Source organism: Sylvia atricapilla, chromosome 5 (assembly GCF_009819655.1).
Source record: "Sylvia atricapilla isolate bSylAtr1 chromosome 5, bSylAtr1.pri, whole genome shotgun sequence".
Lineage (NCBI taxonomy): Eukaryota > Metazoa > Chordata > Aves > Passeriformes > Sylviidae > Sylvia > Sylvia atricapilla.
This window is the reverse complement of record NC_089144.1, coordinates 60,536,682-60,550,478: the sequence shown is the minus strand read 5'-3', so window position 1 is coordinate 60,550,478 and position 13,797 is coordinate 60,536,682. Positions and strand designations below refer to the sequence as shown.

General features: G+C 46.3%; 2 protein-coding genes across 5 annotated transcripts in view; one reads left to right on the top strand and one right to left on the bottom strand.

The window, feature by feature from the left end:
* Window positions 1-83: 83 nt before the first annotated feature.
* SLC37A3 (solute carrier family 37 member 3) overlaps window positions 84-13,797 on the top strand; it is a 31,592-nt gene continuing 17,878 nt past the window's right edge. The window contains exons 1-6 of one of the 4 annotated variants that reach the window (XM_066319695.1): window positions 84-587; window positions 2,759-3,391; window positions 3,498-3,634; window positions 5,017-5,151; window positions 12,812-12,986; window positions 13,092-13,206. In XM_066319695.1, coding sequence (XP_066175792.1) covers window positions 12,886-12,986; window positions 13,092-13,206 — 216 coding nt within the window. In that variant the 5' untranslated portion in view covers window positions 84-587; window positions 2,759-3,391; window positions 3,498-3,634; window positions 5,017-5,151; window positions 12,812-12,885. Of the gene's footprint in view, window positions 588-2,758; window positions 3,392-3,497; window positions 3,635-5,016; window positions 5,152-9,151; window positions 9,278-9,340; window positions 9,422-9,617; window positions 9,643-12,811; window positions 12,987-13,091; window positions 13,207-13,797 lie in introns of those variants that run through there. The other 3 variants (XM_066319699.1, XM_066319697.1, XM_066319698.1) reach the window with 3 other exon arrangements.
* RAB19 (RAB19, member RAS oncogene family) lies at window positions 4,199-9,455 on the bottom strand. Its single transcript, XM_066319700.1, has 3 exons — window positions 9,125-9,455; window positions 8,111-8,294; window positions 4,199-5,973 (listed from the first exon to the last, which is right to left on the bottom strand). Exons 1-3 carry the CDS (start codon window positions 9,317-9,319, stop codon window positions 5,708-5,710), a joined length of 645 nt encoding a protein of 214 aa, XP_066175797.1. The 5' UTR covers window positions 9,320-9,455; the 3' UTR covers window positions 4,199-5,707.

Sequence of the window (13,797 nt, the reverse complement as noted above, 5' to 3'; positions counted from 1 at the left end):
CCAGAATTGTTATAGCCAACAGACAGCTGTTATATTGAAGGAATATCTGAGGCCATCTGTAAGAACTGACATGTCTTGCTTTCTTAGGAGTCAGTCCTCTACTGTTGTGTTCATTTTATTTGCACTGGACAAAGCCAACTGCAGGACATACTCTTATCCATAATTTCCTATCATAGTGCTGTTTGGACAGAAAGTCCAGGCACTGCTACAAGCCACTTCCTGAGACTCACATGTTTGCAGCCTGTGGGTGTTCAGATAGAAGCATTGAAATTGGAAGTAAAATTGGAAGTAAACTGCTAGAAGCGTATTTAGATGCTGGGGGATATGATTTAAAAAAAGTTTAAGTGAACGGAGTGAGGCCATTTTTGGTTTGTTCAATTTGTGGTTTTACCCAGGGGCTAAGTAGCAGAGGGAAGAAAGGAATGTAATTTGAGCAAATAACACTTTAAACTGATAAAAGGGAGAAAACAGAAAAAATTCAAGCCTCCCTGTCCTGCATGGTGAACTTAAGTTGTAACATCCTATTGGAAAACTTCATTCAAATGTGAGTTTGTAACAAAGCTGTGTTCTGAGAAGATGGAAAAAAGGTAATGAACTTAGTAGCCCGAGCACACATGTGAACTTGCTTTCATAAGGGACAAGAGTGGTGTGCTTTACTGCCTGCCTGGGTGTACTAAAGCTTCCTCCTGTACATGTTACAGAGGCTGAGAATACCCAGATGTGTGCTGTGCTGTGGTGGAGGCTGGTGGGTGGAGCTGCACTGATGTGTTCCCGTGCAGCATGACTAGTTACTCTTGCTTTGAGCTGTGCTGTGGTTCCTGTTGGGCAGGTTCAGGAACTGCCTGTGTTTGTCCCCAGGCCAGCACTGCTGGGTGCCACTTCCCGTCTGAGTCTGAACTGTGCTGGGCGAGGTGGTTTCTAAGCTGCCTCTGAAGCACCATGGTTCCCACCCCCACCAACATCAGACTGGGACAACTGAAAGCAGTAGGGCCTCTGAAATATGTATAGTAGTATTTGTACTGTATTAAAACAGTATTTATACTGTTTATATTTACTATTTATACTGTTTATATTTACTATTTATACTGTATTAACAGTATTTATACTGTTTTTCCTCTGTGAGAACAGAAGTGAATTCAGTAGAATTAAGCTTATAATGTAAAAAGATGGAGGTTGACAACTTAGGCTGTGCTACAATCTCTTCAAGGAAGTACTTACAAGGTACAGAAACTGATGAGGCCAATGAGGGTAGTGTCAAGATGGAAAAGGTATAAAGTCTCCATAAACTTCACCAGCAGAATCTTAATTTCAAATCAAAAATCTTCAGAAGATTGTCAGTCATTTGAGGTGCCTTGACTTTACTCCCTAGGCCAGAATATATGTTTAGCTTGATACACACCTTTGCCTCTAGCGGAAAGCGCAGACTAAGTGTGCTACCTGTTCTGTCTGTCTGAACGTGATCATACAAGGTAAGAGTACTGGTCACAACTCTGCTGCTTTAGTTTAACTGGTGGTAGCACAGCTGGCCCAAGGTGGATTGTAATCTTTGAGGATATACCTGGTTTATTTAATGAAATACAAAGTAACTTTCCTGCTACTGCAGATACAGAGAAGATTTACATTTGGAGGGTACCATGAGCTATGGAGTGTCTCATGTTTGGAACAAAACCGGTGTAGATGAAATTATTAATGCTGCAGCAACTTAAAATGAGGGAATCCACATGTAATCCTTTAGGATTGAAATACAATGCAGGACTGTGCTGCAGGGATCAAGGAGCTACAAAGTCAGTGTAATTGCTAGCATTAGAAAGGCATTAAATTGTAGCTGTGGTAAGCCTCACTTCAGGTCAGCAAAACTAGACTTAGGAGTGAAAACTGTAAGTAGTGATGTTCATGGACGCAGCAGTAGCAAGGAAATGCAGGTTTGCAAATATGCTGAACTCTGGTTATCCATGGATGTGCTGTTGTCACTCACTGTCAAGCCAGTCAGCCCCTGCTTGGCAACAGCTTGATGTGACTGCATTGACAGAAACTGTGCAGGCAGCTGTGTGAAGGCTGATTTACACCAGCAGCATTTAGAGAAAGTGCTTTAAAAGATTTTTAAAAGCCCTGCCCATCTGAAACTGAATTCCCATTTCAAGGTGAGGTACTCTAGGATAAACAGGCTCTTGGCCTATCTAGAACTATTCTCAAAAGTGTGATATCCCAGCATTGCCTGTTGGTATAGTTCCAGTTCTTAACACAGTTGCTTAAGAGTAGTACTTGAAAATTACTCCAGGAGCCAGTTTGCTGGGCCCCTCACACATACCTGCAGGCAAACATGGGTTCTGGGAGCTGAGAGCCAGGAAAACGCCTGTTGGCACCCACATGGGGAACGGCACCTGTAACAGTGCTGCCCTTGGAGCACTCACCTGGCTGGGGGAAATTCACTTCCAGTTCCTTGTCCAAAACCACAGACGTGCATCATCTTCCTCAAAGAAGGCTCCAGGATAGTGTTCCACCTCTGTTCAGCATCTGAGAATTGTCTCCTTTCCAACCATACTTAAACATTAACTGGAATGATTAGATAAGGACCTCAGCTTTTGTAACTGAGAGCCTGCATATAAAGCAAAGCTGAACCACATATGCAGTGCTGTGTGCCTTCCACATCAGTGGGCTGCTGTTGTGTTATCTTTTAACTATTCAGCTTCTAGGAGGTGTCAGTTTGGTACATTTTAAAATACTCCTAATTATTTTTATTACCCTGTTCCACCAATAGGTAATGCTGCTTCTCATCTGGCCTGGCTGTGACACCAGTGCAAGTAATGTGCCACAGCAAAGATTCAGATACCTCCCAGTAGATAAGAACAAAGGAGCTTGTCTCCAAACTGAATGTGCAGCTCTTGAAACTGAAACCTGCGGGGCAGTAGTAGTTTTTAAAATAGTCTTGTAGACAAGCTTATAACCCTTTGTACAAATGCATTAATGATGCTGTCAAGAAGCACTTGGAATTTGCATAAAATGCTGGAGAACAAACCATTAACAGAAGGCTCCATAGCAGTTAATTCTACTTTGCCTTGTCATAGCTGGGTGTTTCCATTTGCTCTCTGATGGGGAAAGGCAGAACCACAGAGATTATGCTGAGCTTGTATTGTTCTCACAGTCTAGAACAGCAGGTGATACTAAGGGGATTTTGTAAAAGTTCATGGCTTCATGTATTACCTCAAGAGTAACAGCATTACCAATATACTCTGAAGAACCTTGTTAGCAAGTGCTGCTCTTCACTCATGAGAGGACAGCTGGAAAAGCAACTCTGTGGAAAACATTCAGTGTAACTGCCCAAAGGCCTCGTGGAAAATGCCAAACAGAGCCAACAAGAAGAGGTCAAGCTCCTGGTTTAGCTGCACAATGGGTAGGTGTCTAGGACTTAAGTTTCTTGGAGGAGTAGGAAGCCTGTTAGACCTGTTAAAGGAAAGGGAACAGTCACAAGCCTGTTCTCCCTGATCTGTGTTGAAGAGCTTTCTGCCAAGAAGGTCTTGCTTTGCCAGTAGCTCCACGAGTGTGAGAAGAGAACAGCAAGAGCCCTGTAACCTGGCAGTGCTGGGCACTCAGGATCACATCAGCCTGCAGAATCCCCACACTGAGGGTAAGCAAAGTAACTTCATACAGCAGTGGCTAATTAGGAGGGTAAACCCAATGAACCATGCAAAGTTAACACTGCTGGTACCATCCTTCCTCTAATCCTTGACCAATGAAAGATTGTTACTGGAGATGAAACCAATAGTTTTTCTATTGCAGTCTTCTGGAAGATACTACAAAAAAAAAGTTAAAATTATGGACTACAAACTACTACCAGAAATAGAAATATTAAGCTTACATTTGACTGCTCTTGTAGTGTCAAGAGCTGTAGAAACTAGTTGTTTGGAAGCTGGCTTGCCACTTTGAAAGGCTGTGATATTTACTGTTGCTTAAATGTGCAAACCAAAATGTAACTACTAGGCTGGTAAAAATGAAGAAGGAATAAAGATTTAAAAAAAATTATGAGAATGAGAATGCCTGAAGATGAAGCTTTCTCCACAGCAGGCTATAGCAAGAGGGTAGCATGCCAGATTCCTGCCTCAGCTTACACAGAGCTGAATTAACCTTTGCTCTTTGCATGCAATAGCAAAGAACCTGGCCAGAGAAGGCATTAAGAATATTAGAAATATTTCCAAGACTATTATTCAATTATTCATTCTCCTTTATTTTTTGTGCTTCTAAGACAAGATTTTCCAGCAATACTTGCTACATGTTTTTCCCTAGTTTTCAAGGGCTTAGGAAACAGGGGCAGCCAGGCATTGGGTAAGCTGGCAACACCCCAACCTTCCCAAGGCTGCTTTGCATGTAACACAAACTGTGTTTTATCATTACAGAGCTTGAGTTGCAGTTCATAGCTTAACAGTAACTAAGGGATACACTTTGGTACATGTGGACTGCAGTAAAAAAAACTTCCTCTGATATTTCTTTTCCCCTCCTCCTTCCCTGTTTCTATCTACTGGGAAAAAAAAAAACCCTTGCAAACAACAGGGAAAAAAAAACAACCCTCACCAAAAAAACCCCAGTCTAAACCTTTCATTTAGTTCATGTATACAGGAAAGTGAGCCCCAAGCAGCAGGGCTTGCAATTGGGAGGAGCAATCCAAAACCTTCCATTGCTACCACCATGTTCAGTCTCCACAGCAGTAGCAGATATACTCACCTAGGGCAGCTCTCTGGTGCACCCCATACCATTGCCTTACCACTCTTAACACAATTTAAATTTTAAATTTTTTACCTAATTTAAACCATCTCACCCTTTGCTGACTTCTACAGGAGCTTGCATCCATCCTTCACACTCCCTTGAAATCTACAGGGATACTCTCAAGCTGCCATTGGCCCATCACACAAGCTACAGAAGGCTTTTGGTTAAAATCAGCATATCAAAAGCTGTTAGCAGGGAGGAATGAAAAAAAAGGTCCTTTCACTGGAAGCTTTTGCTGCTCCCAGCAGGTCCATGTAGCAAGATGGGAGATCAGTACTGGAAGCAATCCTGACTATTACAAAGCAAAATGAAAGGCAACTTTTCTCACCCCAGGAAGAAGTGTATCATATTCTGCCTGCTATGGCACCCCAGAGATGTCTTAAGGTTTGTCTGGTGAGGAACTCAGGACAGATGTGAAATCCTGTACTCTTTCACAAATGTTAATAAGCTCCTTGGGATGGGTGACTACCTGCCTGACGTCAGGAGAGCTCCTAGATGAAAGTTTCGGCAGGAGTAGGTTAGTGCTGGCCAAGCACGTGTCAGACTTTTTACAGCTACTGGCAGAGAGGAAAGTGCTTGTACTTAAAACCAGCAACACAGCATAGAAGGGTCAGTGCAGAACTCTGGTGCAAATTTATCTTCTGACACAGCCAGAAGGACATGTAAGGAATAATTAAAGGCAATATTTTTTATAGTTCTCTTTGGTTAAGGCAAGGCATGGCAGCTTCCTGAGTCCTCTCATCTCAGAAGTTCACATTGCTATGTTCAAAACAACCTGTGCTACCAACAGGAACAATGATCTCTGAAAATACTCACAAGCCAAACTGCAAGGTAGAAATATCAAGAGAGATGGCTTGAGGCCACATAGGACACTTTCACCAACTGAACAAAACTGAATCAACCAGCCTCAGAAGAATGGCAGTTTCCAAGTTCTCCATGAAGTCTCTCTTCAGCAGGAGCACTGGGTCTTCTCCACACTTGGACTAGCAATCACTGGCCTGGAGTCAAGACTGAAGCTGTTTGGAGGGTTCTCCCCATGAAGCTGTAAGGTATTTCGGGCTATCAGCTCCTTAGCCATTAATGTGAACACCTCTTCTATGTTTTGAGCTTCTTTTGCTGATGTTTCCAGCACAGCTAAGAGCCCGTGCTTCTCTGCCAGGGTGCAGGCATCTTCAAACAGCACTTGGCGCTTGTCCAGCGAATCCGATTTGTTCCCTTAAAAGAAGGCAAAGAGAAACTTCAATCACTTGGTCTTTCAAAAATTTATTTTTAAATGTGATGCATGAATTCAATTTTGTTAAACAGTAGATTTATGTTAGGAGTAGGAGTTACTGGACAGAACAAGATGTGAGTACCTCAGAGCCACAAAAATAGATGGTGGTTTAAAACTGCAGCAAATCATATGATAGCAAATGAGATGAAATCCAAGAAAAAAATAAAAACCTGTTTTCATCTAATTACTTAGTGTACCTACTAAGGCAGGTAAGTGGAGGTAAAGGATTATTTGGAAGCAACTGCTGGTCCTGTTCCCTGGTAGTTTTAAATGTTAAGTAGCATTTAAAGGTTTTTTTACAAAAATCTTTTGGGGTGATGTAAAAAGGAAGACAAGAATTCAGATCAGTTATCTTAATGCTTAAAATATATACTTAAGTTGTTTCTGCATGTATAGATTAAACTTTTACTTGCAGCACTTTAGTAAAAGTCTGTCATGAAACACCTCAGATAAAATACCTTTGTATATTTAGGCAATTGCAGCTCATGTGGATTTATCAGTTCAAGTAGCTGGTTGAAGTCCGCATTTGTAGTTTCAAGACAACCCTTCATTAAATTAATATCCTGAATACACATTAACTACCCTCTCACAAAGTCGTTTTTAATATTTCTAAAAGAAAAAAAACCAAACAAACCCAAACCAAACAAAACCAATCTACCCCACAAAAGAAAAGCAAACAAAACCAAAAAGAACCCCAACAAAATAACCCCCACCAAAAACAAACCAGCCAAAAAACCCCCAAAAACAAAGACAACCCCAAAATCCCAACAACCCCAAACCAAAAAAAAAAAAAACCCAAACCAAAAAAACCCCCTAGCTTAAGAGCTATTTTTCCTCTTTTCCACCTTTTCCTCCTTCAGTTCCAGCTAGGAAAGTTAGGTTTCTTAACCTCCTGCTAGAAAGGTGTATGACATGACTAAGTGTAATTAAATGTACAACGACTTCTGCCAATGTAAGTAAAGCAAACAGCACCAAGCAACAACACTTGGAAGAAAGGACCAAGCTGGATCCTTAACAAAAGCTTTATTTTTACTAATTTCGGAACTTATCTCTAAAAAAAACCCCAACAACCACCACCATCCCACCACACCCAGATAAGTCTCTTTCTTTGGATTCATGACAGAAGTTAGAAAAACCCAGCCAAAGTGCAGTGATTTACATCTCCCCTGACACCAGCTCCAAGCACGGCGTTAGACACAGGTCAGAATCTCTCGTCTGCTCGTTCCAGAGGAAGGACAGGGGGAACCTGCACTGCACAGGCACGGAGGGTGCTGGCAGCTCAGGGGCCCTGCCTGGGGCTCAGCGCTGCCCCAGCCCCGGCTGCTGCGCTGCTCTCAGCGCACTGCAACAGCCTCCGCAATGGAAATAGAGGCAATAAAGGCTCTGGCGTTTCACCACAGCACTGCTCTCATTTGCAGCTTCTTCCGTGGGGGAAGGAAGAGCAATAATAACCATGAAACCCAAGGGAGAGGAACCGCGGCTTCCTACCAGCTCCATTCCCGGCAATTCCCAGCCATTGCTTTCCTCAAAGAGGCAGTTTCCTGAGCGCTAGTGGAATGCAAGCAGGCTACTCCACGCTCTGCAAAAGCCATCTCCCCATCTATTGTCTTACCTGCTCGGAATCCCATTACAGAGCAATGCGCATGCATATCAAGAGAACAGAGAGGAAAGATGAGAACCAGGAGTCTGTGCATTCCCCTTCATCTTGAATTACGGAGCTGCTACATTCCCGTGCATCAGGAGTACACGGTCAGGCTTACTGCAATTCTAACCTCGACAAGGTGGTCCCTGCCTCCAGGCTAGCAGCAAAGCTTGTCGTGTCATTCCAACAGGAAAGGAACAATGGAAAAAAGGTTTCACTGTCTGCAATGGGTTCGGTCCGGTCAGGACCAGGCTATCACTTTCCTCATTTTTTTAAGCTTAGGCTGAATTGACACACTTTGTGGTCTATTTTAATTAGAACTGAATTCTTCCTTAATGCATAGTGTATAGATGCTTCAAGAAGTGGTAGGAAACGAGGGAGATTTTATATTCATATTAAAAATCAACATAATGCAATATTTAAAACTAAAATCCTACCAATTAACATCATGACCAAGTTTGCAGCACCGTACTTTTCAATTTCATGAATCCAATGAGGAATGGATTCAAATGTGGACCTCCTAGTAAGGTCATAGGCAAGGATGGCCCCATGGGCACTCCTGTAATAAGACTGGGTTATTGTCCGGAAGCGCTCTTGACCGGCTGTGTCCCACACTTGGATCTGTAAGAGAAAGGACAGAAGTTGTAAAGAACAGTGAATACCACTCTCCTAGGCGCTTGCCCTGAGCATTTGAAGCCTTTTGTCTAAAAGGCAGCCAGACTGTCCCAGCACACTCTACTACACCAGTGTGGCTTTGCCCTCTCTAGATCTGAAAAGCCATTTACCTGCCTGTAGTCAATCTACACAGACCAAACAGAAAGCTCCAAGGGTAAACCCAGCTTTGCAAAGAGGCCAAGAAACCAATTTTCAACAACTGTAGTAAAAGACAGAGAATATTACAGCCTTTTAATAGCAAAAGAAGAGCAAAGAATCCTAATAACAGGACTGGGCAGAGCAAATCTATACATAAAGGCCAGGCATCCTAGCTTTCATCTGCACACAGAGGGAAGTTCTAGCTGACAATTTCTTCTGGTGTTTGTCTTAGAAGTCTTCTTCCCTCAAATTAAGTACACATTAAAGTGGAGCCTTCGCAAACTTCGGGGGCTTTCCCTCCTTGGTGTCCCAGATCAAACCCCCACAACTCTGGAGGGAAGAGACATCCCCTCCAAAATTACAGCCATCTTCCAAAGAGCTCCCCGCAGGCAGAGCACAAGCCGTCTCCTCAAGTCGACGCAGCGAAGTCACGAGAGCAAGCACGTACCCAAATTAGGGTGACTGCTTCCCCCGGGGCATCTCCCGAGAGAAAGCTCCACGGGGAAACAGCCCTGGTTAGAGAGGCTGCCCTGCGCAGGGCCGAGCAGGAGGTGCTGTCCCGCCGCTCCCCGGCACCTGCCCGGGAACGATGGCACGGCCCGGCGCCGCCCGCCAGGAGCCTCGGGCTCACCACCGACCTTTACTTTCTTGCCGTCGATGTCCATCGAGCGCACGGTGAAGTCGACGCCGATGGTGTTCTGCTGCTTCTCGTTGTACTGCCCCGTCTTGAAGCGGTGCACCACGCACGTCTTCCCCACGTTGGAGTCGCCGATCAGGATGATCTTGAAGAGGTAGTCGAAGGCGTCGTCGGCGCCGGAGCCGGGGAACGGCATCGCGGCAGCCGGGCGGGCCTGCGGCGAGGCGGGGAGGAGGAGGAGCCGCGGGCCGAGGAAGGAGCCCGGCGCTCACCTGCCGGCGCCGCCGGGCCGGGACAGGTAGCGCCGCTCCGCACCGCCCTGCCGCGGGGCCGGCGGGAGCTGTAGTCCGCCCCTTCCCTTCCCCGGGCTCGGCCGGGCCGCGGGGCCGGCGCCGCTCGCTCCCGCCCGCGCAGGGGGCGGGCAGGGCCCCGGCCGCGGCCGGACTACAGCTCCCGCCGCTCCGCGGGACCGCCCGGAAGAGCCGCCGACTTCCTCCGGCCGCGCTGGGCCGGTGCGCGGTGCGCGGTACGCGGGGCGGGCGGCTCCGGGGCGGCGGCCGAGTGAGGGGCCGAGTGAGGGGCCGGAGCCGGGCCCTGCGCTGCCCGCTCCGCTCCGCTCCCCGCCCGCCCAGGACGTGGCCCCGGCGCCGGGACGGAGCCGTGTTCTTCTCGCCCTCTGCTCGGCCGGGCGCGGAGCGGCGGCGCTGGGCTGGGCCCCCGCAGCCCGGATCGTTCTCGGAGCATTGGGGTGCTCGGGGCTGCCCCTTGTCCTCCTTCCCGGACAGCGTCCGCCTGGGCGTCCGCGGGGACACACGGTCTGCTTGTGCTGGCTGCGGAGGGCCCGCGTGGGTTGGGGTTGTGCCACTGTTCTGTCTGCCTGGGAAAATGCATAGGCGTGCGTAGGTTTGGGTTTCGATGGGGTTTTCTTTCTTTCTCTCTCTCTCTCTTTTTTTTTTTTTTTTTTTTTTTTTTTTTTTTTTCTCTATTATTTTGAAGAAAAAAATCCCTTCGTTTGTTTTGCACTTTGGAATGTTAAGGCTGCACTTTCCTGCCGGCTTTGGAGGGCAGTTAGGGTAGCATTAAGAGTATTTATTTTGGACTGAAGGTGTCTTATTTTGACTTCAGGTGAAAGGATAAGGTAGAATACCGAGGAGAGCTTAACAAATAAGAGTGAAAGCCTATCAAAAGCTTACTCAAAATACCGGGTGGTTGAAGGTAAATAGTGCTAAATAGTTAGTCAAGGCAGTCTAACACTCTAAAAGCACTCCTCTTCCTTTCTTAAAGGCATGTGCTTGACTGTCTTCAGTTCTGTGGGTCATCCTGCTGCTGAGCTTTTGCTTCTTCTCCACCACAAAGTTACTGTGGTGTCCTCACAATAATTAAAAGACTGATCTTAAAGAAGAAACTGGTTGCAGACTTTTCCAGCCTAGGAAGAATGCCGGTTTTGAATATAGAAAGGGCAGGATAAAGAAAGAGAAAACAAAGTCTTTCGTGGTTATCTCTACACTGTGGAAATGTCCTGTGCCAGAAGATCTTCTAGAAAGCTATTTGAGATTGGGAAGCTCTGAGGAACAGATTGTTTCAGTAGTAAATGCTGTTAAAAAAAAAATAGATGACTTTAAGGTCAAACCAGGTCTTAGCTTTAAAAGGACACAGTATCTTGGACAAATAAGATCTATATTTGCGTAATATTGACATGAAGCAAGTAGTAAATCTTGTGCTTTGGGCTGCAAACTGATTACCCAAGGAAGGAACTTTTCCCCACAACCTTGCACAACTGGTGGTGTTTTGCTTTCCTTGGGACAGCTCTGTTATCTGCCTGGTGGGAGAGTCAAGGAAGCTGTTGTGTTTGACCAGCAGACTGTGTGCCCCACGGGTCTGTAAGGACCATGGAGCTGGGAAACTGGAGTGCCTTGGCTTCCCTTCTCTGTGCAGCTTGTGTGGGACTGAGCTGTGGGGGTACTGCTGCCTGACAGGGAGCAGCACTGTGTGATACTTGTGTGGCTGCTGAGTCCTCATTCACTGATGCTGAGAAATGGTCTGGGACCTCCGCTGAAGGTAGTATCAAGACTATTTGCAAAGTTGCCTCTTCCAGGGCTAGTCTTGCCTTCTCACAGCTCCAGTTGTAGGCACTTTTTTTTTTTTCCCTGTGTGAACCCAAGCAGCCTAGACACGTGTCCCTACAAGAAGGCTCAAGAGCTCCTGGGCTGTGTGGGGACAGATGGTGTCAGGTCTTGTACAGACTTGCTGCGTTTGTCCTGGATGGGAATAGAGGTGTTCAGGTGTGGCGTAGGAGGAATGTGAGTCTGGTGTCTCAAAGCTGTCATAGCTGGGTCTGTGTTACTCAGAGGATCTCTCTGCCACACTCTGTTTTGGAGGTCAGATGTGATGTCAGTTTCCACAATGGTTCACCTACCCAGGAGTAGCTGAATATTGCTGTTGGTTAGGCATGTATCATCACTGAGAGGACAGGGAAGGGAGACAGCCTGCAGTGAAAGGTGTCTTGATGAAACCTTTACAAGGAGAAATAGAAAGTCTGTGTTAAAAAAGGGTTTTCAGCAGGAGAAATTTGGATGAGGGACTGTCTGGGCAATGACTTCTGACTTCTCCAAGTGAGGTTATGAAGCTGAACTTGAAAATTGTTCTGTCAGATGTGCAAATAATCACCAACAGTGCCTGTGGACGCAGAAGGACACAAAGTCATTATATTCTGTCTTATTTGTGCTGATCCTTTGGGGGAACAGGGGTGGTGCTTTATTTTACCTCACCATTCAGAATGTTTGTGGTGTTGGCATTTCTTCTGAAATGTGAAGAGAGAGATTTACCCCCTTGCTGCCCAGTGGGGCTGTTTCCCAAAATCTGTGAGCAGACACTGTCCCTCAGCCAAGCCAGCAAAGCTGGGGGATTGGAGTGGTGTGACGTGGAGCAGCATGAGGAAACCGTATGCCTGTCATGGCCTTCCCTCAGTACTGAAGGTTTCTGGTTGTCTCAAGGTTGAGGCAGGTGTCACCCATACCCTAAAGGTAGGGACAGGAAGGTGTGACTTGTTGTGTGGTGTACTAATGAGTTAGGGACACATGGAGCTGTAATGTCAGGAAAAAATTCCAGCTGTTGGATTTCAGCACTGTTCTCACAGCTAGTTCCCTTTTTCCATCTATGCAAGTCCACATAATATAACGTTATATTCTTCCAACCACATCTTAATGAGGCAGTCAGATCCCAAACCCTTCTCCACCCACAGCCAAATGCTGCTCTTGTGGCTTCATCACCTGCCTGTGTCCAGCCAGGTGGCAGCAGAAAGCTCTTATTTAATAAGACCACTCTGTAGGGCACCATGTTTGTAAATGGTGCACAGTGGTCTTTAATGGGACAGTGCTGAAAATTGGTAGATGCAGGGGGCACTCCTTTGGTCCTGGGAACTGAAGAGACATCTCCTAGGAGGGAAACAAAAAAAAAAGTACCATGAGGATATTGGGAGAACGGGAATAACAAGACACCTTAAGCCATAGAAGTTACTGAGGAACGTACAACTGATGAGATAGGCAGTGGTGTGAAACAAGTTGGAAAGACATGGCATAGAGTTGTTCCATCTGAATTTGAGCTGTGTGGGGAAGAGAGCTGTACTTCTTACACATGCTTTAATTTTAATTTATGTCTTCTCCTCCCTTCCCACCTTCTTCTATTTCAGTGAGCAGAAAAATGACCTGATCATCATCCAGCCCTCGTGGCCGAGGCAGGAGCAGGGGTGGGGCTGCCAGGAACATGGCTATGCCTGGAAGTTTACGGAGGCAGCCTGCCAACAGAGGCCTTGTCTCCCACTGCACCCACCACCATATTGTTGTGTTCCTGCTGACTTTCTTCAGGTAGTTTGAGTGCACCTCTGCTCAGAAATTTGTATTTCCACCCTTTCCCCCTTTGACCTCCAGAGGAGATTGAGCCAACCGGTGTCTGTGTGTGTTTTCTGGCAGTTATTCCCTGCTCCATGCCTCCAGAAAGACATTCAGTAATGTCAAAGTCAGCATTTCCAGCCAGTGGACTCCTTTCTGCCTGAACAGCACAGCCCCCGAGCTCCGGCCATACGAGGTAAGGACACAAGGGAGAAGGAAGTGCTGGGAAGGGTGAGCAGCTGCCAGGGGGCTGAGTTTGTGGGGCTGAAGAGGCTCCTTTAGGTGTTCCTCTCTTCTCAGAATGTGAGTGGAAACTTCAGGTGTTGGCAGCTGTAGTTTTATGGATCACCAGGTGATGCTGCAGTCTTCCCTAGTGGTGCCCAAGGAGAAACTTCTCAAGAAGCTACAGTGTTCCAATGGAAATGGGGGCCCCAGAAGAGTCTGCAATAGCCAGTAGCATGGAGGAGGGGGAAGAGAGACTCTTCCTCTGAAGGGTTGGAGGCAATAAACCAAAGCAGTTAATGGGCTTACAGAGGGTCCTGTGAAATCCTGGCTGTGCTTTCTCTGTGGCAGTGGTGCTGCTGCCACCCTCTTAAAAGGATAGCCAAACTAGGAGAGAAGAGAGCTGTCTGACAGTGCTAGCTGTTTATCCTGAATTGATAGTGAATAAGGACGTTTTGTCTTGTATCTAAAAGGCCTGATTTCCATGCTGAACATCCAGTACCCCTTGTCTGTTAAATCCTGGTTTCAGTTAAAGCAGTGGGTGTTTTGGCAGTGCTTGCTTGCA